The sequence below is a fragment of the Penicillium verrucosum genome (assembly GCF_028828655.1).
Source record: "Penicillium verrucosum strain IBT 35672 chromosome Unknown utg000005l_segment0_segment0, whole genome shotgun sequence".
NCBI classification, from domain to species: Eukaryota; Fungi; Ascomycota; class Eurotiomycetes; order Eurotiales; family Aspergillaceae; genus Penicillium; species Penicillium verrucosum.
The window spans coordinates 711,688-738,057 of NW_026643214.1; the positions used below are offsets into that span (position 1 = coordinate 711,688).

Consider the following 26,370-nt stretch of genomic DNA (forward strand, 5'->3'; position numbering starts at 1 on the left):
TGAATGATGGGGACTAGACCCTGACAAAGAGTAAATCGAGTGTGATTGTCGAAAAGAGCAGATGCTTAAATTTTAAAGGACTACGTCCCTACCAATAAGGCCGATGAGATTATTTTTTTAAGTCGCCCACGATATCTACGATGTGTCTAATCTCTTTAAAAGAGTTTTAAAGTATGTTGAATAGTCCAGTACGATTTACAGATTTACAAGCGTGATAGGGCGATTGGAGCACATCCTGACACCAGTCGGCCTCTATTTAGTGACGTTTTTCTTGCTCGAAAGCGGATTGATATGACCCGTACTGCTGAAAGTCACTTGATAATCAGCCTAGCACTTCGAACCAACTATGACCCAACCAATGTGGATGGAACTAAACTGCGATTTGAAGTCGGCTATAGATGCTATGTTGAAACGTGTCTGGCATCAAGGATGTTGTGCATATCTTCGACATCAATGAAACTTTCCTGCTCCCATGTGTTACTATCCAAGCCAATTGCATCCATGCCAAAAGTTGTGAATCCCAGATTACTCGGTTCTCTTGGAATTCCATCCGATCCCCTCTCCCCCGTTGTTAACGCGAAGGGCTTGTTTTTGATTACAACTCTCTGGGCAGTCGAGCGCGGGGAATACATCCATCTCGCAGTACGCATGTCATCCAAGTAGTACATATCGGCTTCAAGCTTCTGCACCCTGGCAGTTCCAAGCAAATTTATGTCGTCGAGGTAATGCGGATTGGAAGAATCTTTAGCCTCGGCATATATCTGCGATCTGACGACTTCGGAAAGTCGAGTGACTTTGGAATCAATCGGGCCGTCGGATGACCCAGTCAGAATTTCATCCCACGCATCTTCGTAATCAGCGACAATACATGCTCGTAGACAAGACTCGAGCATATCAGGCCTTTTCTGCGCGAGACGCACGTAGGTCACTGGAGAAGCAACACTAGGCCACCAGATTCTGCGTGGTACCAGCGATTCCGGGGTACTTGGTGTGATACAAGTAATATCGTCGCTGATGATGCGTCGAGCATTGATTGCGCGTCTTAGGGATACGTGCTCACTTTTATCGGGGACCTCTGGCACCTGTGTGCTCCACCATCGCGCCCAAAGGGGGTGGTGGTATATCCCCAAAATGATAGCGTGGAATTCTTGTTCGATCATCTGTGGGCGTCGTAGGCGTACATATCGATCCACGTCGCCTCTATATGCAGCCGATAGAATCAGGTTGTCTTTATTAACTGGTGGAAGGTCTGACGGCAGAGGCGAATACAGAAGTGGCCAAAAGCTGGCCAAAGGCTCAGGCGCACCGCAACTATGATCGTCGATTCCCATATCCTCAGTGATGTTGAAGTGGTTATACGTATTGTACTCTTTCGAATCCCACTCGATGTAATCAACAAGACTGACGGAATGTTTGCTGCTGTTATCCACTCCTGCATGAAGCATCCGTGCAGTGAGATCGGAAAAAACCGCCGTGTCTCCATTCAGATGTGCCGGACGAGGGTTTTCAAGATTGACAGATCGATCATAATCATTCATTATTTCAAATTTCAAATGATTCGACATTATTTGCTCGTATATTGCCTCGCTGCCTTTGTTCTTTCTTGCTAGGCTAGCGTCGCGAGCCTCGGCAGCAACATGAACCTCGGGAAGAACCTGAAGCTCCGAGTAAAGATCAAAATATCCCGCCACGGCACAGGAGCGAGCAGCGTGATAAATCATGTTGGTATAACGCTTTACCAAATTGCGAAGGGTCTCCTGGGATGGAGGTTCCGGATACCAGATGCAATAGGGTATCTCAGAGGAGTCATTGATCTCTGGGATCACTCCGCTCATAATTGCACGCGCATTGAGTGCACGAGTGAACTCCGGTGCGACGCCGCGTAGCTCGTGGGCGAAACCATCGTGGTGTCGAATGCCACGGATAACAGCGAAGCGTTGGACTTTTAATCCGAGAGCACCAGGAATCTTTTGGCCGCGAGTTGCGGCATTGCAGTCATCTATATTGTACAGAGTGACTCTGAGTCTTTTTTCCAACGGGAGATCTTCTAGTCGGACTTTGGTTTTGCCCATGATGAGAGATCGGTGAGTTCAAGGTATTTTTCTGATGGGTGGAAGTTTGAAGTCCTTGTCCAATCGTGATCGAGCTGAAACGACCTGGCACCTGCATACTATATCACAGCATCACATCGGCGCTTATGGCTCGACCACCATGCCAAAAATCATCGCTCGGCGAGGGGTTTGAAACTAGATCAATCGGATCATAGGTTTCCGAACGATCTAGATCATCTCATATCACGTCACGAAGAACTTCTACGCCCAGACGGGCGGGGATGCAAAAGTGGATAGAACTGGGCGGCTAGAAACGATTCTCGGAGGTGTGAGAGGCAGACGGATCACGAGGGGCAGGGAGATCAGCGCTAAAGTCAAAGGTCAATGTCCATTGAAATAAACAGGGAGACTGAAGAAATCACTTACAAAGGATAGTGGCATGTCAGGTATGCGAAATGACAGCAACAACTCAATACTGCAACCAAGATGGTAAAGAAGACTTCGGCGACTTTGTGCGCAATGAAGACGAGGAAATGGACCTAGAAGAGGTTGTCGAGCCCTAGGACAAATATGATAGAAATAACACCCTAGATGTCTTCTATCCCATCCGCCTCGGAGACCTGATCAATGAGAGATACCTGGTAGAGCATAAGCTTGGATCCGGCGGTTTCTCGACTGTCTGGATGGCCCATGACCGCCAAAATAACAGAGACGTTGCCCTTAAGATTATGTTCGTTGGAGAATCAGGTGAAAAGGAAATCCGCCTACAGGACGAAATCGTTCGGAATATACGTGATGCCTCTCATTTTGTGACGTATCTGGAAACCTTTCTACTTCCGGGAGATGGATGTCACCATACGGTTCAAGTATTTCCCTTGATAGGCCCATGTCTTTACGGTCCGGACGTGATAAAAATGTCTATGACTACTCGCATGTCCGCAGCTCGGCAATTGCTAGAGGCGTTGGAGAATTTACACGAGGCTGGAATTGTCCACCGTGGTGAGTAACACTAGTATCCTATTCTTTCCTCTATTCGCCTATATGCTAACGTTTATTCAACAGATTTGAATGAGAGAAATTGTATGTGGGGAATAGAACCCCTCGACCATCTGCCTAGGAGTGCTAAATACGAGGCACTGGGTCGGCCATTGAAGCAAATGATACCAGTGGACAATCTCTGGAAGCAAGGAGAGCTCGTTGGACCTGTTAAAATCCCCCCAAGCTTACACACAAAGAAATTCCATCTCGGTGACTTTGGTCTGGCGAAGAAAGTCACCCCGTGACTCCACGTGGCTATCCACCATTGCAATATTGCTCCCCGGACCGCCTGCATAGAAAGGACCCCAGTCCTGCCTGCGACATATGGAGTTACATGATCCCCTTTTCGGAACTTTACCTTGGCCACTTGCCTTTTTCTCCTGTTTTCAATGGTGGAATTATTGGTGGTTTCGTGATGTCTTTAGGTCCTCTGCCCGAGGAGTGGAAGGGTCTATATACTCACCCTGGAGGCCGTGATGACTGGTATGACCAAAACCAAACTCCCGATCCCACATGGACTCTTGAGTCAAGAATTGCAAATTTTCGTCCCGACGCCGACCCAATGGAGCGAAGCCATGTGCTTTCCATTATGTCTCGTGTATTCACTTACAACCCGGCGAAGCGTCTGACCGCAACTCAGCTTCTGCGAGATCCTTCTTTTAGAGCTATCATGGAAAATCATGGTTGTTGATACCAAGTTCTTTATGCTTTCTCTTTGTGCTTTCTCTTTGTGCTTTCTCTTTGTGCTTTCTCTTTGTGCTTTCTCTTTGTGCTTTCTCTTTGTATATGCATTAGTGTCCCTTCTTGTAATTGACATCAATCATATTCATCGGGTAGGGTTACACTACCCCTGGTTCTCTTCGCACGTGTAAGCTCTCATATCTACCTACCTACCTATTCACCTGCATACATTACTTCTTGCCTACGCCCATTCTTACACCCTAAAAACCCTAGACTCCTACGGAATCGGGATTAGCGGCACAGATGCAGTGTGGTGCCTTTATCACCCATTTCCTTACGGAGTATATAACCCATAGATATGTTGAATCCCAGAGTGAGATTTCAATTCGGGCTGCATTCAGTCAATATAGGAGATTCTAGCTTTAGTGCTATCACCACCTATTCAGTATCTTCTTTGTCTCTCTCTTACAGATGTATATCCCATACTGAGGTGCAGATAAATCTATATGGGTGGAAGAGCCCTACTTATATGACTTTGATTCTAGATATGTTGTGGTTCCAGGGTCAACAGGTTGCGAATCAAAAAGCTGGCCATGGCCAGCTTCAGAAGCAGTCCTTTCGACATCAATTCCATAGGTCCTCATATTCTATGTGTAAATAAATCAATCCGCCTACACTTGACCATAGAACGCAAGACGCCAGAGCCATTAGTCAAGTAGACAGAGTATAAAAAAGACATTAAGGCATTGCCCTCATTCCCTCAAACTCGGACAAAAGCTGTAGAGTGGAGTATCACATTAGCACTATATCCGAAACAATATGTGTACTACAAGAGAGAGACAGAGAGGGAAACGAGAGACTTACTAGCATCAATCTGTTTAATATTCGGCAACGCCAAGCGCACCTTATTCCGATAAACCGCTGGCCCATTCAATTGCAACGGGTTACCCTCGAAGTAAACAGTCTCGAGCTTCTCCTTATCCTTGAGCTCGCGCTCAACTTCCTCAAAGCTAGCAAGCTGATTATTCGACCCCCACAGTTCCTCGAGGTTCTTTAGTGAAGAAAGATGTTCAAGATGAGAGACCTGGTTGTTGGAGAAATCGAGCACGCGCAGTGTCTCGTTAGATTCCAGTCCTGAGAGGTCGGTTACTGCATTGTGAGAGAGGTAGAGCTCTTCGAGCTTTGGGAGCGCGGAGAGACCCGTGATTTTGGTGAGGCGGTTGGATTGGATGGAGATGATGCGGAGGTTCGATAGGCTATCCAAGTTCTGTGATGGCGTCAGCTTCTTTACTTGTTCGGGTATGTTGGGTGACAATCGCCGACCTTCATTTCGACGATCTTGTTTTTCCCAAGCCAGAGTTCTTCCAACGCGGTCAGTGTCTCCAAGTTTTCGATGTCCTGAACAGACCCTGTGTCAGCTTTTCCATTGTTCACTTTGTATGCGGGTATCATATAGTACGAACCCGAATCTTATTCGCGCCCAACTCCAAGTTCTTGATTCCGGTCAATTCCTCCAAACCCTCGATCCGGGAGATTTTGTTCTGCACAAAGAAAATCTCGGTCAACTTCTTCAAATGCGAGATATTCTTGATATGTTTGATCTTGTTGAAGCTCAGATCCAAGCTGGTCAAGTTATGGAACTCCTCCAAGCCCTTGATGTGGGAGATGAGGTTATCGTAGAGATCGAGTTCGGTCAGACTGGCGGCGACATTTGGAGGGAAGTTGATGCGTGATATTTGATTTTGGCGCATACATAGTCTCTGTATATCCCAGCGCGTTAGCCACCTGAGTGGACCGAAAGAAATGCCGCGCCGTTGCGCTTTTGTGCTTTTGAGGAAAAAGTGGTACCATATGCCCCTCTCCATTACCAGACACATGCGGATTCCAGGGTCGTTGAGGGTATGTACCTGAAGTTTAGGGAAGCGTTCCAATTTAAGAGCAGAAATCGACGATATCCGGCAGTGCACGAGGTCGATATCCTACAGCAGAAGAAGGATTAGCAATCACGTCGCGCGCGCGTCGAGCAGCGAAGAGTCCAGGGCTGCCTACCTCTGCATTAACATCTTCGTCTGCCAATAGATCTGAACAGCCGTTAGTATATCGATTCGCCAGGAACCGCCCAGCCTTGAGCAATCAATCATCCAGCGACCGTACCTTCATCAGCCTCAATCTCCTCGACCGTGGGTGCATCCGGATCCGAGTAATCTGAATCCTCCAACGCCTCCGGGTTTGTAATGACGGCCTTTGGCTCCATTCTCATTTTGCCGTCCCAGCCCTCCTTGTTCTTCATGATTTCAGCCAGCGTGAGAGATGTGGGATGTTCGGAGGTGGGCGGTGGGAATCGCGATTGCGGGGAGCTTTTGGCGTTTTTATCGGGAGACGATCGCCAATCGGGGATTTTAGAACAAAAAGGAAATCCACAGAGATGGGTTCGAAAGAACAAAACGGCAATAAAGAAGATATAAAGAGGTTGCACTGAGAGTTAGGAACTGAGACCTTGGGTTTCGGGAATGCTGAGGAGATCAACTGGTTGACTACATCATCGTCTTAATGCGGCCTCAATGCGGAATGACCCCGAAGCACTTCAACCTATTTATCTAGGGACATATGGATTGACTTATTTATTTTACTTGAGATATAGATTGTAGACGAATAACAATTAATGGTTAAAAGTCATTTCTACTCTAATACAACTGGCTCCATTTTGTTTTCTGGATCCGTCGTCCCGGGGGCTATATATACAGCATCGAGAGCCGTGACTGATCATGTACATTTGCATGAAAGAATCTCCAAATTGGGCAGCATAAAGGAAATTATTAGACACTGCTCGTTATGAAGGAGATGCAGACCACTGCCAGGCAGAGGTCTCAGCAAAGGAGAGAACATAATGAAATGCATGCTCGTGTATTGGTGAGCTGAGATCAAGGCAGCAAGGCCATGTAGCAAGGCAGAAATGAGAAAAGAAATAACATAGGGGGGATACAGCGGGGGGGGCATGATAACCAAGGGACGCCTGCAGAATGCATAAAAAGCGGACTTGTTGGGTGGGGGGATAGGGAGAGAATACACAAAAAAGGGAAGATCAGGACATGAGGGGGTGTTGGTAAAGCACAGGGGAAGAAAAAGAAAAAGAAATAATGGGGAATGGGCTCGCTCGGAGCGTAGTGAGATACAAAGTCAAATTGCAATGCAGAAGGTCGAAGATGGGGTAATGTGCTATCCAAGAACGACAACAAATGCAGGGGGACGGGGCCTTGGCCCAGCAGGATACCAGTTCCATCTGGGTCCATGTTCGGTCGTCGAGAAGGGGAATCGAATCTGTAGTAGGAAATAGGGCGACTGCCCATCAATGGCAGCAATGCTGGAGGAACGCAAAAGGAAAGGGCTTTTCTCGCGTAGAAAAGAAAACAATTCGCTCAAAATGGATATCTCAGGTGTAAGAAGGATCCCATCGAGGCATCTACAGGGTGACGTCCAGGACCATGCTGACATCTTGGACTTGGGCCCCTGCGAGATCCTCGAGAACAGGGATGAGATCGAGCAACTCATTGTCATGAGCGTCAGAGAACCAGCTGCTGATGGGAATCGCGTGCTCGGGGTGGAAGATGTAGGATGTGGGGGAATTATCAATGATGATGGTTTCCTTCAAGTCTCGACCGACTTGTGAAAGATCCTGGATAATGGTTAGGTTTTTCTCGATGAGTAAAGAGGACAAACGAGCTCACCTTGACGTAGTTCCCCTGGTGGTTATAACAACTCTCTCGGAATAGACGGTGATGAACCACGTTGTGGATATCCAGTTGGTCGAGCAAAGGGTCACCATACTACAACTCGAGTCAGTTTATGTCACTAAAAACCATCAACTATCAACTGACCTTTGAAACTGAGGCAGTGAATACCACCACTTCGTAAAGCTCACCAACACGCTTCATGAATGCATCCACACCGGGACGTTTGATTACATAGATGTTGTGATATTGACCTTCGATCTCAACTGGAATGGTGAAGTCGGCACGCTCCAAAACCTATTAAATCAATAGTGAGTGAGATGATCCAATAATATGCTTATACGCTTTGGGCGCATTTTGAAAGCCAGGAAGACTTACCTTGAAGCTGCTGTGAACCAGTGTCTCATCGAGGTCGAGAACCAAGCACTTTCGGCCACTTAAGTGGGGCAACGGCGCAGGGAGCAAAGGATGCGCTGCGTCCTCATAACCTCGAGCAGGAGGAGCCGGGGGGTGCAGGTGGCAGCGGTGGTGGTGGCGGAGGAATAACGACGGGATGCTTCATTTCTTGGTGAGACGTGACTTCTTCTTGGCCGTCAGTGCCAAAATCTTTCGGGATGGTTGCCGTTGATGCAGAAGTAGGGTCCTCGGTGGTCGAGGTTGATTGCCCCTCCCAATCCTGAGTGTTTGCGTCTGCGTTCACTTCAGGTACTGATCCCGTCACAATTCCCGTTTGATCATGCGGGGCAACCTCATTAATCTCATCTTTTTGGCCTGAGACTTCTGGCTGTTTGGCATCCACAGGTTTGCCATCCGCAGGTTTTGCATCCGCAGAAGGACCATCGGCTTGCACGCTGGCCGTGGCAGGCTTGACATTGCGGTCTTCTTCGCCAGGCTGATCCGCGCTGACTGTGGAGTGTGCCTTTTCATCTAAGTATGGCTCCCCCGATTCTACAGTGCTTGAGTCACCAGTAGGAGCCTCTGCCTTGTCTGGAGTAGGCAACCTGTTGGAAGCAGGTGGCCGCATGGTTGTTTTCTTTGCAGGCAGAGCAGTGTCATCCGCATCAACTTCGGAAGAGGAGCAACAGCCTAAGAAAGCCAGGAATTTAGACGGACTTTTTTTCTGTTGAGGCTTTGAGGGACTGTCCTCGGGCATGGTCGCCGCCTCTTTACTCTCCTCCACATTCACTCCGTTCTGAACCTGGCGGGACCGGCGACTGCTTGCCCGGCTGTGATCCCGTTTTGACCGCAGGATGCTCACTTTAGAACTCCGTCGAGAAGGCTCATCTTGCGCCACCTCCTCAGACTTCTCCGACCCCTGTTGTTTGTTTGTTCTCGAGGATCGTCGTGATGGGATCGGAATCAACAAATGGCGTTTCTTCGGTGCAGTGGTGCCTTCAGCAGCGACCGGTGTACTCTGCGCTGGTCCAGTGGAAGACGAAGCCAGGTCGGAAGGTGCGACAGAGGTTGCATCCTGGATGTCGGTCGCATCGGTACCACTACCCTGCCCGGGCTCAGGAACTATGGAAGGAACGATGTCAGCAATCATATTCCCCTTGGGTACAACAGGTCAAAATCCACAAGCGCATTCACTTACTGGCCGAGCCCGGAAGGCCGGGGGGTATTCATAGGTGCTTTGTTTGCGGATTCCGGAGCTGAATCTCGCGCAGTGCTCTCTCCACTCATCGTATGGTGGCTGCGGTGTCAGGTGGCCCAACACAAAATAAATATAGAATAAGGAAGGGAAGCGAAACAGATCCCAGGTCTGAAAGGCCGAGTCAATGCCTGAACTCTCCAAGGTCGAGAGCGCGGCTAATAGGGGACGTTAACACGCCTCCTAGACAATAGGCAAGCGTTCTGGGAAAGTTCGCACGTACCGCCTTTGGCCCCGGGGGAGTGATCCAACACCCACTATTACACTTTTCTCGAAAACAACAAGCTAAACGAACAGAAAAAGGGATGTGATATCTTCTACTGTCTTAAAGGAGGATTTTCGGGGGGAGAGGAGTCAAGAGGAGTCGGGGGTATGTCACGTGAACGGTGAGGGAAAATGGGGCGAGGAAATGGGATTTTATTTCCTTTTTTTCCCTTTTTTTCCCTTTTTCCCTTTTCTTTTTGACGCTAAACAGGGCTAACAAGGCTAGCAAGGCACATGGGAGGGTCTCTTTCACACGCTACTACAAGCCCTCAGCGGCTACGGTAAATACCGACTTGCTATCACCCTACAACATATGCAGAGGTACCCTGTACTCGGGTAATAAGTACCTTCACGTTCAATGCGGGATTCTTATTCGTACACTCTATACACTCTATATACCATTTACACCATACCTACAACCTTACAAACACAGGGCCTGAGTGAAGAAAAAAAAAAGAACAGAATCCTTTTGTGATGATCGCGATCAGGGCCTGTGGGGTGAATCTCATTGTGGATATTCACTGTGATTGCTATGTAGTATTATGTACGGCCCCTTTTTTATGGCCACTTTTATGCTTTAATAGCCACTCATATGGCCAGTAAGAGGAGCTATGGCCTTTGAAAACGTGATTGATTTCATTTGATTTGACTGAAATTAGATCCAGTCCAAACCCCAAGCCGTAAACTACAAACTACAAACTGGGTTATACCTGTTGGTGACGGTTCGAGTTCGAGGCTCACTCGGGTTGGAATGTTTCATATAGGGGAAGTTGAACATAATAACAAAGGATATCAAAGAAAAATAATGGAGTACTCCATAAAGATTAGAGATTGAAATCCATGGGAATATCCCCAGGGCTAAAAAGTCGGGGTTCCCCCATTTCTATAATTATCCAAGTCCATTTTTCCAAAATCTCAGTTCATTGGAAGATCACTAGGAGAGAGAGGGCTGGGCAGCCCTGGAGAAGAAGTACGTACAGTCAGCTTCCCCACGTGAGGTGCTTCTCCGCATATCCGAGGTTCACATGCAATGATGCAACCTGCCCAAATATTTCATGTCAACTTCACTTTCTTGTCTTGAAATGCATTTATGGTTTGCAAACACACTCGAAATTAACCTCATGGCCTTCGGTTGAGTCTAGGGTACCACCCCTCAGTTACCTCGTGAGTCGGAGGTCTCAGGCCATTTGAAGATGGCCGTCCAGTCAACCCTTCGGCGTCCGGAGGATCCCCTCCTGGCATTATATCGTCATTACTCCGATCTCGTACGCTCCAAGTTTCACCGCACGTCCAAAACCACCCGCTTGATTGCAACGATAGCCCTTCTTTTCTCCATCATCAGCTCCGGTTATGGAGGCTACAAGTGGTTCCGAGGGAGAGCTAAGGAGCGAGCCCAGGGTCGCCGTCTATTACGCCGGAACTCTGGTATCCGGGGTAAAGACGGTTCTCGTACTATCTACGTGCCATACAAGGACTCCCTAACCTCCAAGGTCTTAATCCATCCCACTAAACCGACTACCTTTGACGCTCATCGACGACTATTCCTCAACCCCCCAGCATCGGCTCGTAGCGGACAGGACGGCTCGGCAAGCCAGATTCCTCCCCCTACAACCAAACCGGGTCTGAATTTGGCATTCCTGCATCAGTTCTTAAGCTTGGGTAGTATCATGGTCCCAAGATGGGGAAGCAAAGAGACCGGATTGCTGATGAGCCATGGCCTTTTTCTCTTGGTGAGAACATATCTTTCACTGTTGATCGCACGGCTTGATGGTGAGATTGTGAGGGATCTGGTCGCTGGGAAAGGAAAGGCTTTCCTTTGGGGTATCCTCAAGTGGTGTGGAATCGGAACCCTTGCCTCATATACCAATGCGATGATCAAATTCCTCCAATCGAAGGTGTCCATCGCCTTCCGCACTCGGTTGACCCGGTATATCCACGATCTCTATCTAACCGACAATAACAATTACTATAAGTTGATGAATTTGGACGGTGGAATCGGCCAAGGGCCCGACCAGTTTATCACGCAGGACCTTACCCTGTTCTGCACAGCTGCCGCATCACTATACTCCTCAATGGGAAAGCCGTTGGTGGATCTTTTCGTATTCAACTATCAACTTTATCGCTCACTTGGTCCCCTTGCCCTGAGCGGCATTTTGGCTGGGTACTTCAGCACAGCCGTAGTGCTCCGGAAACTCTCACCACCATTTGGAAAGCTTAAGGCAGTAGAGGGCAAGAAGGAAGGCGATTTTCGTGGCCTGCACTCTCGACTTCTAGCCAATGCCGAAGAGATCTCGTTCTATGGTGGAGCTGATACCGAGCGAGTGTTCCTGGCCAGAAGCTTCAAGGAGCTGCAGCGATGGATGGAGGGAATTTACAGTCTCAAGATCCGCTACAACATGCTTGAAGACATGATCCTAAAGTACTCCTGGTCAGCATTTGGCTACTTGATAACTTCCCTGCCCATATTCCTCCCCGCCTGGGGTGGCTCGGGTGGTGCGATGGAGTTGGCAGATTCACCCGAGGGCATGGGTCGTGAGCGTGGCCGCATGAAGGAGTTCATCACTAACAAACGCCTCATGCTTTCGCTCGCCGATGCTGGAGGTCGCATGATGTACAGCATTAAGGATATCTCTGAGCTGGCAGGCTACACCTCGCGCGTCTATGGCCTCATTGCAACTTTGCACCGTGTCCACGCCGATGCGTATTACACCCCACGGGGCTCCCATCCCGAACTGTACTCTCTTGCCGATTCCCAGGGCACCACCCACAACGGCTTCGACGGTGTCCGTCTAGAACAGGTCCCGATCGTCGCACCATCCCTCCACCCAATGGGCGGCGACGAACTCATCGAGTCGCTCTCATTCATCGTCCATTCAGGCGACCACCTCCTCATCTCTGGTCCAAACGGTGTAGGCAAGTCTGCAATCCCCCGTATTGTGGCCGGGCTCTGGCCCGTCTACCGCGGGCTCGTTAGTCGTCCTCGAGGCTTTGGCCTCGACGGCATCATGTTCCTCCCTCAGCGGCCGTATCTCAGTGTCGGCACCCTGCGTGACCAAGTAATCTACCCGCACACGGAGGTTGATATGCGCGAAGCTGGCGAGACAGACGCAGCTCTACAGAAGATCCTCGACGACGCCCATCTTGGTTATCTGCCACAACGTGAAGGCGGCTGGGACGCTCGCAAGGAGTGGAAAGACGTTCTGAGCGGTGGTGAGAAACAGCGCATGGGCATGGCAAGGCTCTTCTACCATGAGCCGCGATATGCGTTCATGGACGAAGGCACTTCGGCTGTTTCCTCGGACGTCGAGGGTTTGCTATACGATAATGCCAAGGAGCGAGGTATCACACTAATCACCATTTCGACGCGGGCGTCTTTGAAGAAGTACCATACCTATAACCTAACTCTTGGCCTGGGTGCCGAAGGCGAGGTCTGGGAATTCGAGAGAATCGGTACTGAGAAGGAGAAGCTTGGCGTTGAGAAAGAACTTCAGGAGCTGCGCAAGCGTCTGGATAAGGTGGATGAGTGGAAGCAGCGCCGCGAGGAAATTGATCAGGAACTTCAGAAAGTGTGGGCCAATAGTGGTGAAGTTGCACCACCGCCTTATCAAGAAGAAGAGCACTCTGGCTCCGAGGCTCTAGTTGAAGCAACTGCCAATTGAATGTGTACAGTCAGTATGGACAATTTTATAGGTCTACAATCTTGGAATGTTAAATGATATTCAATAAATCCATCTCCCTATGCATAATATAGATATTTCTCGGTTTAGTTGTGTTGTTGACTTGAATTAAAGCGGCAAGCGAGGCTTTCCCTTTTGTTCACCGCCCTCTTAAAGCAGCAGCATTTCTTATCGATAAGCCCAGCGCGAAGAAAACCGTGGGTCCCCATAGTTCATCCTATCAACTACTCTTCTTCAACCTGCGTTCTCATACAAACCCTCTATTCGCTGTCTTTAGACGGATTCTTGTGCTGGATCCTTTTTCTATCTTTTTTTTTATTCAGCATTGGTGGGTCCTAGCTCTGTACCAATATAATCTACATTCCCTGGGCTTCCCAGGCGGGGAAGATAAACATGTCTTCTAGCAGCGAGGATGATGACCCTAATGTCAATATTATCCCAATGGATAACTTTGTCAGCGATGGAGACATGAATACCTGGCCATCTGGAGGTCACTACTTTGAACGCCCCGACATTCGCTGGCGGGAGTTACTTGCCGAGAACTGGCTCAAAGAGATGGGCACTTACGAAGAGGGTGAGTTGATTACGGGTTTTATTTTCACGGTTTGCTTAGTATGCTGGATTTGTTACATCGCGCTGTTTTGCACGTCGCATTTATTGTGGTGACTGCATCTGTCACTGTATCCAACTGTTGTTTACTCGTTCACTTTTTCTGCTTTATACTGGCCTGTTCCATCCTTCCTTCTCTGTTTATACCCTTCATCTGCTCTCGAACTGACAGAGCATACATCAGGCGTCGTTCATACCATTGAGAAGTTGCCTGAGGGATACTGTCTATTGGCGCGACCACGTGGCACCAATCCTGATATGGTGAGCTTTCCCAGTGTTCCCATCTTGATTTGCAACTAACAATCCTATGTTAAGTATGACAGTTTTCTATTTGGCCATCCAAGCGGAAAGTACTTTCAATCACAGAAAACTTTCTTTCCTCATTTCTTGTCTATAGTCAAGAACGAGCTGGACAAGTGTGGATGCAAGCTCTGTGGTAGAGGAAAGCCGAGCCAGGGGCCCGTATCACAGGGGACCGCGGTGCAACGGGCTAAACGTGATGTGAATACAAGTGAGTCTTATCATGCCTCTATGTTAGATTGTTTATTGACACATTAAGTGACCAATAATGAGCGTCGACCCACCGATGCAGAGGGGCCAGATTACTGGCGGATCTTAGTTATGAAATTGAAAGATAAGGGGAGCCTCGATGAAGATATTGAGCAGCGTTTCAATCTTGACTGGGTCTTAACACACGAATGGCTTTCAGACTACTTCGTGAAACTTGTTCTGGATCCTGCCTACGTCCCTCGTCGTGGTGAGCTTGTTCTCTGGATCTGGCAGGGTCTAGAAGATGGCTGTTTGATGCGAAACCCCAAAACTGGCCTTGTTGAAATTTTCGGTAATGATAACCAGTGGCATGGCGTGCCTGATTGGCGCGCCGGTGTGGTGACCCAAACCCCGGAGGACGAAGTTCATATGGTGAACATTATTGAAGACCCAGACAGCCCGCGCGGCCTAAGTCACTCGGGATTCCGTGTAGAGACCCTCCCAGATCCCCTGGGAAACGACAAGTCTTACTCTGTCCAATACGCCTATGTTCCATTGCGGAATATCAAACCTTTTAACACATGGCAACTCTACCTCAATGGCCAAGAGCGGGATGATATTCATCCATCTATTGAGAACGCGATGACTGTTATGTCTTCCTGGAGCATAGTTCACAAGTTCCATGTCACCGGCAATTGGCCCTGCGCCAGAATCCTCTGCAAAGGAATTTTCATAGGAGCCGAGCTCCTTGCTGTACACGATACCGTCCGTCTAAGGCCACATGGGTTCCATCCCGACCAGCTCAAGAACGGAACAGTCGGCGAAGTGACAGACGTGATGGTCATTGAAAAGATCGCACTCTGCCTTTCAGAGTGTATTGACGACGACGAGGAGCAGCTGGCAAAACACTTCACAGCCCTGATCACTGGTAAGGTGTACACCACCAACCCCAATCGCATTACCCAAGAAGGACCATTCAAAGGTCGAAACCCCGTACCATCCACCACCGGGGCCGCAACCGGCCCGGTCCCACTCACCACGGAAGAAGCAACCACTACCTTCCGCCAGGTCAGCATGAGCGACTACGGTCCCTGGTACCGTATGGCCAACGGCAGAACCTGCAACATCTCCCCGCACTGGATCGTTGGTCGCTGCTACGAACCGCTCGCGGCAGAGCTTATGTTCGGCACCCACACCCTGGGTTACGACGTATCCAGCGTCATGGAAGGTCGTCAGTATTCATCACAAGTCGATACACGCATGCCCGGGAACAACACGTGGTTCTGGGGCGACTGCCGGGTTGAAACACTCGGACTGACAGAGATCAACGGTGTGGAATGCGGTCTTACCGCAGCGCAGCGCGAAGACCCGCGCAAATGGCAGGCGATTATCAAAATGTCCCACGGTGAAGTCAGTCACGCTCTCCGGCGCCAGGCTCAGATTCCTTCTTCTAGTGGTCGGCCCTTTAAGACTTCGCCTTCGTCTTCGTCCGCTCCAAGGGGTCGACCGAAGACTGGTCTTGCGCAACATGCGCAGACGAGTAAGCTGGTCAGCTCTGCTATTGGCAGTGTGCCGGAAACTGAGGATGACTCTGTTGGGTCACAGTTCGAGGATGGCAATGGATTGATTGGTGATCATGGGTCTGGTGGTATCTCTGGGCTGGGGCTTCACGGAGGTCAATCTTCTTCGGAGGATAGTGATTATCGTTTTGCGTAGATTGATCCGATCCGATGTTCCCGTTTTTTTCTCGCTCCTTTTAGCGGCATATTCGAGATACCCATAGGTGTTATGGAGGGATGGTTCTATCTTAACAATGTTTAAGTAGTCAGAGTGTGGTAATTCAATGTATGTTTTATATCCCACAATTATATATCTCCGTAGAACAGCCTTGTGAAGTCGACGTCAGTGTCTAGAAGGATAAACGCAAGATACAAACATGCTGTTCTAACACATATACTAAAAGAGAAGTAAATTCATATAGCTATTGTCATATCATGTCTATATCTATATCTAAATAAGCGACATACCATAGCTTCATACACGCCTTAGACCTCACTCTCTCCAGCCGAGTTCCGTCTAGCAGACCTCTTCTTCTCAGACCAAGGGAAATGAACAACAGGAGGCACAAAAAAGCTATTACTGTTATCTGCCATACCAGCAAAGGCATTATACCAAGCCAAGAAGGCACCAAGCAGAGCAAACAGTCCACCAGCCTTTATCAACTTTTCATTTGGCACTCCATCCACATTGAAAAGGTATCCCAGGGAGAGCAAGAGAAGGGCAAGGTCGACGAAGAAAAAGAGCGAGAAGAACGCGACGGTGGATTTCAGCGTAAGCATCGTGACTAGCGTTGTGAAGATGAACCAGCCCTAAAGGAAAAAAAACAAAAAAAGTTAGCTTTCTTTCCCCTTCTTTTCGTTGGACACGGAATAAGGAACAACATACAAAGAGAAACATCGCAAGCGAATGGTAAAACATAGCATGAGACCCATGATCCGCTTCTTCAAGAGCCCCCATAATATTAAATCCACCAGGGATGAAGGTGATAGCCAAGGAGATCCAGAAACCACCGTAAGATGAGAGCACAGTCGCACCAAAGGTATTACCAACAGCCATTTCCCTGATCTCGTTAGCAAAAAAGCAAACCCATCTAGTTATACTTCAGTCCATTTCCATTTCCACAACATACCACATGCCAGCCAAGAGCTGCACCAACCCACCATAAGCCAAGGCAGGTCCGACGATGATATTAGGCTTGGTGATACCCCTGACGCTCATATTGAGACATCCCAGTATGAAGGTAGTGAGTGCGAATGCGCAGAGGCCTAGCGGTGCCGGGTTGGCGAGCTTGCGGTCTTTGGGGACGCGGTAGAGACCAGGTTGGAGATCACCGCCGAAGGCAGGATAGCGGCTTGAGGCTGTGTTGACGTGGGCTAGGGGGCCGAAGTGGCCTGTTTCGTAGTCGTCATTTGATGAGGACGAGATGTTGTTTGTGTCTTTGACACTGATTCCTTCTTCGTGGGACATTGTGGGTGGAGGGGTTAACTATGGTTCAAGAGAAGGGAGGAGTGAGTGTATGGCCAGGAAAAGTCTGGCAAGAAGGAATTGAATCGAATTGCAGGTTCGTTCTGCTTTATATACTGCGTAGACAAGTCGTGGACATCATGATACCACCGAGGCACCATGACCATCATGACCACCATGACCCCCATGAAACCAGAAACCAGAAACCATAATTCCTGGGGAAGATCAGCGATAGTGCGGGGGAGGGGTCACCCTGAAAACGAGTCTCCAGAAAGATGAGAGTGATGTTGGCATTGTTAGCATCAGTACTCGGTAATGGGGACGGTATACAGTTCCGTCCGTCCGTAGATAACATTGTGATTACGGAGCAGATGATAGATTGAGTGAAGATCAACACGCAGATCTCATTCGACACTCAAAACTATGGGGAAATGCGGAGATCCCCAAGTGGTAGATCTTGGATCAACTTGTGACAGGGTTAACCAGTGTGTTGGATTTCGGTCCATATCTCGGTATCTTGGATACTGGAATTATAGTGAAATCACTTGGCTGTTGGACTTGGAAACTCTGTAGATGCCGATATTCATGTGCCGAAATGGGCATTGGGTTTGGGAGTGCCCGTCACTGTTGAATTCGCCTCCCGGGGGGAATCTGGGGGAATCTCCAGGGTTCTGGTTGGCCATCCCATTTCAGTCACTACGAAACATAAAAAGAAGGATTTGAATTAACCTCATTCAAATCAAAGATCATACTACAAAATATATTCAATAATTCTTCTGCACAACACCCCTCGCAAACTCCGCAAAACTCAATCCAGGCTGAACCTCCTCCGCAAGATTCGGCTGCGTAAATACAGCCAGAGTATTCCTCGCAATCTTCTGTCCAGGACTAGCCTTAGCCCCCTTAACAAAATGCGGCACGGCCATAAACTTGCCTCGCGTGATTAGCTGCAAAGCCTCCCCAGTCTGAAAAGCGAGACAATCCTTAGGAATATTGACTTTAACGATTTCATCAGTGCGCGAGCGGATATACAGTCCAGCCGAAGGGTCGGGGGAACGGGGAAGTTCAGGGAGAGGGGCAGATGCAGAGCCGGAAGATAGATCGAGAGTTGGAGGGGAAACTGCTTCGTCGAGGAACATAGCCGATGTCAAGCCTGTCAGACAGCCGTGGTCAAGGTGCGTGGCACACCAGTCATCATCGCTGGCTTCACCCTCAGTCCCGTCTTCTTGAGTGCCGGGGAAATAATGCAACAGTCGTGCTTTGGTTGTCAGGCTAGTTGTCACGACATGGTGCAGGTATCCAGGCTTGTAGTCTTCGATGTTGGCTTCTGCATACCGGTCACATGCCTTGGCGACTAGAGCCGCGGTATCAATGACCAACCCACATAGTGACTCCAAGCTACCCCTAAACTCGGGTAATTTGGTTGGTGAAGGCCAGATGTTTGGCGCGGTATATTGGGGTAAATCGGGGAAATCGTCTGCGGGGGCGTTGTCTAGAGATGCATCCTGATAGAAGGCGCAGTTCACGTAGTACGAGCCCTTTAGTGTGTCGAAATGACCTGATTTCAGAGTTTCTTTGCCGCAGGACCAGCCGACCAGGTATTTGGATTCTGGGCTGGTGAGAGAGTCTACATGGAGGTTAGTGGGTGGGTGGCGGCAGCTCTGGGGTTTGGGAGACTTACCCAGTTCAGGTTCAGGGAGAGCCGCCAGATACGAGGCATTGGAGAGAACCTTTGTTCGTAGGTCGCTGAAGGTCGAGGGTAGGTCTTTGACGACGATGATACCCAGAGAGGATGGTCCAAAGGCTTCGGTTAGAGTGTCAAAAGATACAGTTCCTGCATCCCTTAGCATCTACAACTCTTTTTTCTTCTAAGCACACCACTTACCATCTACAAGTTCCTGTAGACTGACAGTAACGGCTTCAGCTACCGTAGCCACCGTGTTGGTCTCCATGATGTTGTCAAAATCAAAATCAACTTCCCCGCTTCCAAGAGTTTTATCGGTTTTAGCCTATCTTTTTAACGATATAAAAGGCTACTCTTCGCCTATTTGCACTAAATTTGACACGATGTTACTTGACGCAGGGATATAAATAATATATCCAATAGGAGTTGAGAAATCCATATCATCCCATTCTGATGTAGTATATCGTACAAGCCACCATATTTATAACACCCAAAATTCTCACTCGATACTCGACTGTCCATGCCGTCTAGTCACAGCCCTTAGATTACCAAATGGCAACACATCGGTAATTCGCTTAGCCCCCGTGAACAACATACAGAGACGATCAACGCCACAACCCCATCCACCAGTAGAAGGCAAGCCCCACTCCAGGGCTTCGAGGTAGCTCTCATCAACCTCACCGGATTCACCGATAGCCTTGCTGAACCGTAGCTGGTCCTCGAATTTGCGACGTTGCTCGAATGGCGAGTTCTCCTCCTCGTATGTATTCACCACTTCCTTAGTTTCGATGAAGAGTTCACCGCGCGCGGCGACACGCTGCTTCGTCGTTGGGTGGATGAAGGATTTGGAGAGTGGGGAGAGGCATTCGGGTGGATTGATGATAAATGTCGGGTCTATGCATTGCGATTCGACATAGATACTGCATAGCTCGTCGAGGAGGCGGGGGAGGGTTGGGTTTGTTGGGAGTGGGAGGGAGAGTTCGGTGAAGATGGCGTGGATTTTATCTAGGGCATCGGGGGATTCGAGGTTAGGCAGTTTGTGACCGGTGGCCTCTTCGATGCCTATGAGGAAGTCGATGCGGCGGAATGGTGCCGTGAAGTTGGCAGTGGTGGGATTGAGAGTGCCTGTTGTGTTTAAGGCGCGGATGTGAGTTGCCATGCCGGAGAGGAGGTCTTCGGTCATGGTCATTAGGTTCTCGAGGTTGGCGTATGCGTGGTAGAATTCACAGGTAGTGAATTCTGCGTTGTGGGTTTTGTCCAGTCCTGTATTTCATCAGCTTTGCAGGACAGGTTATTTTTATTTAGTTCAACGTACCCTCATTGCGGAACGAAGGTCCAATTTCGAAGATTTTGTCGAATCCGCCAATCACTAACCGCTTGAGCCATAGCTCCGGTGCGATTCTCAGCGACAGCAGCCGGTCTGGGAACTCAGTGGCGGAGGTATAGAACGGACGAGCAATTGCGCCGCCTGCCACAGCCCCGACGATCGGTGTGCTGACCTCCATAAAGGACCGGTCGATAAAGAACTGGCGTAGATATTGTACGAGAGCCGCACGGGCTCGAATAATATCGGCCGTCGCGGGGTTGGCTAGGAACTGGACATGGCGAGGGTAGGGAGAGGTCTCGTGGTCGGTATCGTGAACGGGGACATCATGCAGACATGGCGCGAGCAGCTGTGGCAACTCGCTCACATCAATGGTGAGCTCGCCTCGTCCAGTGCGGTGCGGTCTACCGGTTACAGCTGGAACAGCATTTAGCGGGCGACATTCGAGTCAAGCCAGATGGAGACGAGACATACAGAAAGCGTCACCGCGACGCAGAAGACGATAGAACTTCTTGAAGTCCTCGGGAGAGACACTGCCCAGACGACGTTTGTTGCACATCACCTGGACCTTATGGCCGTCTTGCACGATATCGAAGAAGATCAATTTGCTTCCGGCGAGTCTATAGGTACGGATTCTTCCTACTATTCTAAGTACATGGGCATTGTGAAGGCCAGAAAGCAGAACCTACCAGAGACGATGACTGTGTCTTCTACTGAATCATTGTTGGCGAGCTCCGCGTAGCGAGACCGAAACTCGGCACAGCCCACTGTGCGTGCGTCTACCGCTAGGCGAGGGTATGGGTCTGCGCAGGCATCCTTGATCTGCTGTACGCGGTCCTGCAAGGCCTTCCCTGATGATGATGTAGAGCTATTCTTTCGAATTGGCTGTATGGTTAGTCGTGATGTAAATGGAGTCTGAACGCGAGATTGGCTAGCGAGTCGCAGTCCTGCACTGAAGATTTTGGGTTAGCAATGTTCGATAAAATTGACACAATTGATCCAAAATTAAGCAATAAGCTTTTGTCAGATAAAATCCAGTACGTTCAGTGCCCAAAAGGGCATCACTGTAGCGGTTCTAATGCGGGGATAAATCATCATATAGGAGAGAGATGGGAATGGTGGGAAATGAGAGAGTAAAACAGTAAACAGTAAACAGTAAATGCAAATCTTACCTTTTTTGCAGGCCAAAGCCAGATAAAGCCCATCTAGGGCGAATTGAAAGCATAGCAAATGCTAATGGCTCTCACATTGTTGAGAGAAGAAGAAGAAGAAGAGAAGGAGAGAAGGAGAAAAAAAAGAACCGGCAGAACCGAGTTTTTCCACGCGGGTGGCCCAAGCTTCTCCGACCTGCCGTGCTCCGACTACGTTGGACTCTCTGGTGCTCTACTCCACATATCGACTCATTACCATCTCTACATTCCATCTACTCATACATCATGTCTTTCCTCTTCGGCGGTGCCCCCAAGATGTCCTCGGCAGAGAAGATCTCTGCTGCCGAGACAGAAGTCGAGATGATCTCAGACATGTTCAACCGGTATGTTGGAAGCTCTACAGCATATCCAAGCGCTCTGTATCACGATTCAGAAACCAGAAGCCTTCAGAAACCCCATTCCAATCCATCTTCAAACTATTTATAACCCGAACCCATTCTAACTTGCTCCCGTCGTGAATCATAGCTTGACTGAGTCTTGCACCAAGAAGTGTATCCCCGCCGATTACCGCGAAGGCGACCTCAACAAGGGCGAGTCCGTCTGCCTCGACCGCTGCGTGTCCAAGTTCTTCGACGTCAACATCAAGGTCAGCGAGAAGATGCAGGGCGAGGCCAATGCCAACAAGGGTGGCATGGGCATGTAAACGTGTTGACAACGAAATTTCTTGGGAAGAAGCTCTGGCAGCCTTGAAGCTAGAGAGCTCGGTGGTCTTTGTTTCTATGTAAGGCTATTTGACTGGTTCGGCCTACTGGAATTGGAGCCTGTTTTGAATGATGGTTCACGTTTATACCATCACAGATGGGAGGCACGATCGCCGGTCTATCTCTGACTATGTACAATATGGTGGATAAGGGAAAAACAGAGAATGAAAAAAAGAAAATATCATACGAGTGTCGCCGTTAGGTCGAAAAGCCCATGGATCGCGCTATCCATGCGGTCCAGGAAGTATCGTGCTGTTCCTCGCCTTTGAGCAGGGCTTTGATTCTTGTCTCGACATTTACGATGTGACGGTCAAAGTCGCTCAGGCCGGCTTCCACGTCCTCGACTTTAGACTCGAGGACGTGTAGTTCGTAATCTAGTTTGGCGCCCAGCAACTCGACGCGTTTCACGCCATCGGTGAGGTGGTGACTTTCATCTATGAGGATGTCACTGGATCGTTCGCGTAGTCTCTGGTAGTCGGCAAAGCGTTCCAGGTAGACTGAGTTGAGCTCTTCGTGTCGGTCATATAGGAGTTGATTGAGACTGTCCACAGAATCCACTTGTCGCTCAACCCAAGGCACGGTATGCTGGTTCAGCTCTTGAATCCGCGAGCTGAAGATGCGCCCCTCTGAGGCAAGCATGTCTTCTTGAACGATGGCCTCCTCAAGGTTATCAGTTTCTTTGACGGTTGGTTTCCCGCCCAGCGGCTCCCATTTGAACATCACTTCTTCAACTGTGCTGAACGACAGGTGTCGTCCGCAGAAGTTGTCTCGCCGTTCAATCTCACTTTCAAGGCTTTTGAATTCTTCAAAACTTTGCGGCCGCCGCAGGGCCATGACAGCCATCCCGCCGATCGAACCCTCACGGTCACGTTCGCGATCTGTTGATGCTGCCGTCGACTGAGACAAAACGCGTTCCATGTCGGAATCTTCCTCAATGATTGGAGACTGCTGCGAGATGGGCCAGTCTTGAGCTTGTTGTTCTGGCTCATCTTCTGGTACAGGTTCGATATGGATTTCAGGAGCTTTTCTCTCGGAGTCGGGAAATGGCGACAGCTGCGGTTTGTCTTCCACCTCGTTGAGCTTTTCGATGTCGTTTGATATCATCCTTTCCGACCGGAACCCAGAGTCAGTCCGCGTTTTTGTTGACGCTTTTGTTGACGGTGCCTCGTTGTCACTATCGATGGACGGACGGTATGCAACATCGTGTGTCAAATCGGAGCTGTCTCGTGAAGAATGATGGTGATGGCGAAGGCCCTGCAGTCCGACTGCATCTTTGAAACGTCCTAGTCCTGCTCGCGCATCTGAAACTCGTCCGCTGACGCCCTTCTTTCGATGGTCTTTTTCTTCAACAGTCGGTTCTGGCATCTTCCAGGAGGGATCCGGCCCTGAGTGTACTCGCTCGGTATGCATATCCTCTATTGAATGCTTCTTGCGACTAGTCCAGGCATAACCGCCTTGTTCATCGGTGGTAAACATCATATCCGATCCAGTCGCGCGAGCGAACCCGTCTTCAACACCACTTTTGCGCGGTTTGCCCAACCACAGCCACTTTGCTCTCTCGCCATTACAGCACTGTACGAAGGTGTCAAGATCCAGTGTTTCGATATCGGCAATGCCACCCTTGTCACGCCCGCGGACCATACCCATAACCATCTCACCACCTTGTCCACTCAGCTCTGCCATGGTTGACTTCACTGCATCGGTCCAGCCTTCTGCATTGGCAGCCTTGGCCGTCACGCGGTGTAACCGGTCCAATGTAAGTCGGTCCAGCCTTCGCGATCGCCTCATCTTTTGAGACTTTTGGAACCCACCGATTCCTCTTTTTAGATTGGGGAAGTCGAATGCGTCTTTCCCTACAGGGGCGCCATAGGCGTGCAGTCGATTTCGAGCTCCGAGCAACGTGCCCAGCAACGCAGCCACGCTGGTGGGTCCCAGACTGCTGTCACTTGGTTCAATGTTGTACAGGTCTGTCCCAATATCTGTCCACCAATCGCTGACAGCCGCCTCGGTCACATCACAAAGTAGCCCATCCACATACTCCGGGGCTAGCTTGTCAAACACCATCAAGGCAATTTGGCACTGTCTGACCAATTCCATGACCGCATTGTATAAAGGAACCCTCTCGCTCGTTCGGTACAGCTGATGAAACTTGGCTTCGGTCGCCGCTGAGGGAGGTTGAAGCTTCAAGCCCGCGCGGCCTGCGCACCCAAGTCTCTTTAAGTCTTCATTCACAATAAAGTCCTCCCGGTGTTTCTTTATATCGCCATCGGGTATTGGAATTAGACTCAGGGCAGAAGGGAATGAGGCCAGATCCGTAACCATGACCGTCCCTAATGGCGATTCCTTCCTTCTGGCGTGGCATTGCTTCATGCCGTCAAAGTACATCCGTAAGCGAGGTGACCATGTTGCCTCATTGGTCGGAACACTCAATACTCCCACAATCACTGTATGCGAAGGGTCACCGGTATAGGTCGATATGATGAATGTCGGATGCACGCGAGAGCAGGCCCATTGCTCGACAACATAAATTTCATAGCCTTGTAGTGTTACACGTCGTTGGAGCACATCGGTCGAGGGGTCTTCTTCGAGGTATCGGAGGGCAACCGCATCGGTGAACACAAATCGCTGGTGGCCTTGCGGTGAGGGACGTTCGGGTCCAGTTGCGTAGGAGGGAGCCTCCAATGGCATTGAATCCGTACGATCGACCGGAGGGATACTCGGGGCGTTGGCCTGCATGATGGCTAGTCCGCTTTCCAGGCTTATTCGCTAGGGGGCAAAAATGAAGATAGCGCCGATCACTCGACCCTCAACCAAGTCACCTCTCCTAAGCTCAAGATGCGAAGGACTGCCGGCCTTCCTTCAATCCTCCTGCACTCTTGGTCACGTAGAAACAATTGTGACATATCCAGATAACAGGGTTTGAGACATAGTATGAGCCTAGATCAAGGAGAAAGGCCAACGTAATTCGGCGAACGCCTTGAAAACCACATAAACCTCCCGAAGGTGCAAAAGTGGCGACGTCATTCCGTACCTTATGGCGGACAGATCATGTGACCATTGTTGTCTGTTTTCTTGCCTCAGGCATCAATGGTTGTATAGATGTGATACTACTTCTTCCCTCCCTCTCCTGCGATAATATTTTGACCTTCATTGGCACATCCCATTGAATTCCCTTTCTGAAATCATTGTTCAGCTAGAAGACAATACGCGAATCCCTCCAGCCCGAGAAAACCATCACCACGGACCACGCTCAAGCAACCGAATGGAGGGTCAGAAAATCAGAAGTTCTGTCATGGCAGTTTTAGCCAGAAGACTTTAGCTTGCTTGCTGTACTAAGCTGGTTGGGTTCAACTTGATATCTTATGTTAGATCTATTCTTTTGACCTACCATATTACTGCCAACGCCCCGGGGAAAGCCCATGAAAACAGGCTTTAACCCGGAACCCAACAGATCAAATACTTTGAACAAATGTGACTACATTGCTCACTTTATCGGGATCGCAGTTGATGGGCTGTTACAGTAGACAAAGACTAGCTTTAGAAAAACCACACGATGATAGTCGGCATTCACAAGTTGCAGCATGTCTCTCTGCTAAACACCTAACATTTAAACATTTGAAACCATACGTTAACTCATCTACATCAAGTACAGCATCAAGAAAGAGACAATTTTCGAACGCCATCACCAGAATGTTCAACCAGCGAGATGGCAGACATGATTCATACTTATATATAAAACTATGCCATGTTATGAGTCTATCGATTCAAAACATTTCTTCCAAGGATATCAACCTCCAATCACATCCACACTAGACAATTCAACGTCCACCGTGCTGTAGAAACGTTAGCAAAAGTGTCGTGAGAATGAACGAGCTATACATACGCCTCCCTGGGTACCACCGGGTCCGCCATGGCCACCGTGACCGCCGTGTCCACCCTGCTGTCCACCAGGACTGCCAAAGCCTCCAGGACAACCGTTGTGTTGGGGACCATCCTGCTGCTGTCCTTGGAATCCACCCTGGGGTCCTCCAAATCCAGGGCCACCGGGACCACCAGGGCCGCCGTTGTGTTGGGGACCACCCTGTTGCTGTCCCTGGAATCCGCCCTGAGGTCCACCGGGACCGTGCTGGTGACCGTGCTGGTGACCGTGCTGGTGACCACCCTCGTGGTTCTTGTGCTCGTCGTGCTTATCGTGGTGGTGACTGAAGAGTCCCATGATGGATGATTGTATGAGGAAG

The 26,370-nt window shown here is 49.4% G+C and overlaps 12 protein-coding genes across 12 annotated transcripts; 5 read left to right on the top strand and 7 right to left on the bottom strand.

Annotated features, from left to right (window-relative positions):
* Nucleotides 1-401: 401 nt before the first annotated feature.
* N7516_011119 (uncharacterized protein) lies at nt 402-2,072 on the bottom strand (the record flags this gene model as incomplete). The annotated part of the gene is made up of 1 exon (XM_057223837.1): nt 402-2,072. The coding sequence occupies one exon, from the start codon at nt 2,070-2,072 to the stop codon at nt 402-404; it is 1,671 nt and encodes a 556-aa protein (XP_057068977.1).
* Nucleotides 2,073-2,506: 434 nt separating this feature from the next.
* On the top strand, nt 2,507-3,780 carry N7516_011120 (uncharacterized protein; the record flags this gene model as incomplete). The annotated part of the gene is given in 4 exon segments (XM_057223838.1): nt 2,507-2,599; nt 2,615-3,050; nt 3,114-3,308; nt 3,320-3,780. The coding sequence occupies 4 exon segments, from the start codon at nt 2,507-2,509 to the stop codon at nt 3,778-3,780; spliced, it is 1,185 nt and encodes a 394-aa protein (XP_057068978.1).
* A 750-nt stretch (nt 3,781-4,530) lies between these two features.
* Nucleotides 4,531-6,060, bottom strand: N7516_011121 (putative protein phosphatase PP1 regulatory subunit Sds22; the record flags this gene model as incomplete). The annotated part of the gene is made up of 7 exons (XM_057223839.1): nt 4,531-4,547; nt 4,635-5,037; nt 5,094-5,168; nt 5,234-5,530; nt 5,678-5,749; nt 5,820-5,851; nt 5,925-6,060. The coding sequence occupies 7 exons, from the start codon at nt 6,058-6,060 to the stop codon at nt 4,531-4,533; spliced, it is 1,032 nt and encodes a 343-aa protein (XP_057068979.1).
* A 1,170-nt stretch (nt 6,061-7,230) lies between these two features.
* psrA (putative general stress response phosphoprotein phosphatase Psr1/2) lies at nt 7,231-9,044 on the bottom strand (the record flags this gene model as incomplete). The annotated part of the gene is made up of 5 exons (XM_057223840.1): nt 7,231-7,443; nt 7,496-7,594; nt 7,646-7,795; nt 7,877-7,934; nt 7,987-9,044. The coding sequence occupies 5 exons, from the start codon at nt 9,042-9,044 to the stop codon at nt 7,231-7,233; spliced, it is 1,578 nt and encodes a 525-aa protein (XP_057068980.1).
* Nucleotides 9,045-10,606: 1,562 nt separating this feature from the next.
* pxa1 (putative peroxisomal ABC transporter (PXA1)) lies at nt 10,607-13,072 on the top strand (the record flags this gene model as incomplete). The annotated part of the gene is made up of 1 exon (XM_057223841.1): nt 10,607-13,072. One exon carries the CDS (start codon nt 10,607-10,609, stop codon nt 13,070-13,072), a length of 2,466 nt encoding a protein of 821 aa, XP_057068981.1.
* A 396-nt stretch (nt 13,073-13,468) lies between these two features.
* On the top strand, nt 13,469-15,904 carry N7516_011124 (uncharacterized protein; the record flags this gene model as incomplete). Its single annotated transcript, XM_057223842.1, has 4 exons — nt 13,469-13,664; nt 13,872-13,960; nt 14,015-14,210; nt 14,259-15,904. Coding segments are annotated over 4 exons (2,127 nt in total), but the record flags the coding sequence as incomplete, so codon positions are not given.
* A 329-nt stretch (nt 15,905-16,233) lies between these two features.
* Nucleotides 16,234-17,215, bottom strand: N7516_011125 (acetate uptake transporter family protein; the record flags this gene model as incomplete). Its single annotated transcript, XM_057223843.1, has 3 exons — nt 16,234-16,557; nt 16,634-16,808; nt 16,878-17,215. 3 exons carry the CDS (start codon nt 17,213-17,215, stop codon nt 16,234-16,236), a joined length of 837 nt encoding a protein of 278 aa, XP_057068983.1.
* A 761-nt stretch (nt 17,216-17,976) lies between these two features.
* On the bottom strand, nt 17,977-19,164 carry N7516_011126 (uncharacterized protein; the record flags this gene model as incomplete). The annotated part of the gene is made up of 3 exons (XM_057223844.1): nt 17,977-18,839; nt 18,894-19,046; nt 19,098-19,164. 3 exons carry the CDS (start codon nt 19,162-19,164, stop codon nt 17,977-17,979), a joined length of 1,083 nt encoding a protein of 360 aa, XP_057068984.1.
* Nucleotides 19,165-19,395: 231 nt separating this feature from the next.
* Nucleotides 19,396-21,445, bottom strand: N7516_011127 (uncharacterized protein; the record flags this gene model as incomplete). The annotated part of the gene is made up of 5 exons (XM_057223845.1): nt 19,396-20,159; nt 20,212-20,637; nt 20,695-20,859; nt 20,910-21,172; nt 21,393-21,445. 5 exons carry the CDS (start codon nt 21,443-21,445, stop codon nt 19,396-19,398), a joined length of 1,671 nt encoding a protein of 556 aa, XP_057068985.1.
* Nucleotides 21,446-21,656: 211 nt separating this feature from the next.
* N7516_011128 (Tim10/DDP family zinc finger protein) lies at nt 21,657-22,074 on the top strand (the record flags this gene model as incomplete). Its single annotated transcript, XM_057223846.1, has 2 exons — nt 21,657-21,754; nt 21,897-22,074. 2 exons carry the CDS (start codon nt 21,657-21,659, stop codon nt 22,072-22,074), a joined length of 276 nt encoding a protein of 91 aa, XP_057068986.1.
* Nucleotides 22,075-22,330: 256 nt separating this feature from the next.
* Nucleotides 22,331-24,868, bottom strand: N7516_011129 (putative Sin3 complex subunit (Stb2); the record flags this gene model as incomplete). Its single annotated transcript, XM_057223847.1, has 1 exon — nt 22,331-24,868. The coding sequence occupies one exon, from the start codon at nt 24,866-24,868 to the stop codon at nt 22,331-22,333; it is 2,538 nt and encodes an 845-aa protein (XP_057068987.1).
* A 1,128-nt stretch (nt 24,869-25,996) lies between these two features.
* N7516_011130 (uncharacterized protein) lies at nt 25,997-26,338 on the top strand (the record flags this gene model as incomplete). Its single annotated transcript, XM_057223848.1, has 1 exon — nt 25,997-26,338. The coding sequence occupies one exon, from the start codon at nt 25,997-25,999 to the stop codon at nt 26,336-26,338; it is 342 nt and encodes a 113-aa protein (XP_057068988.1).
* Between the last annotated feature and the right edge of the window lie 32 nt (nt 26,339-26,370).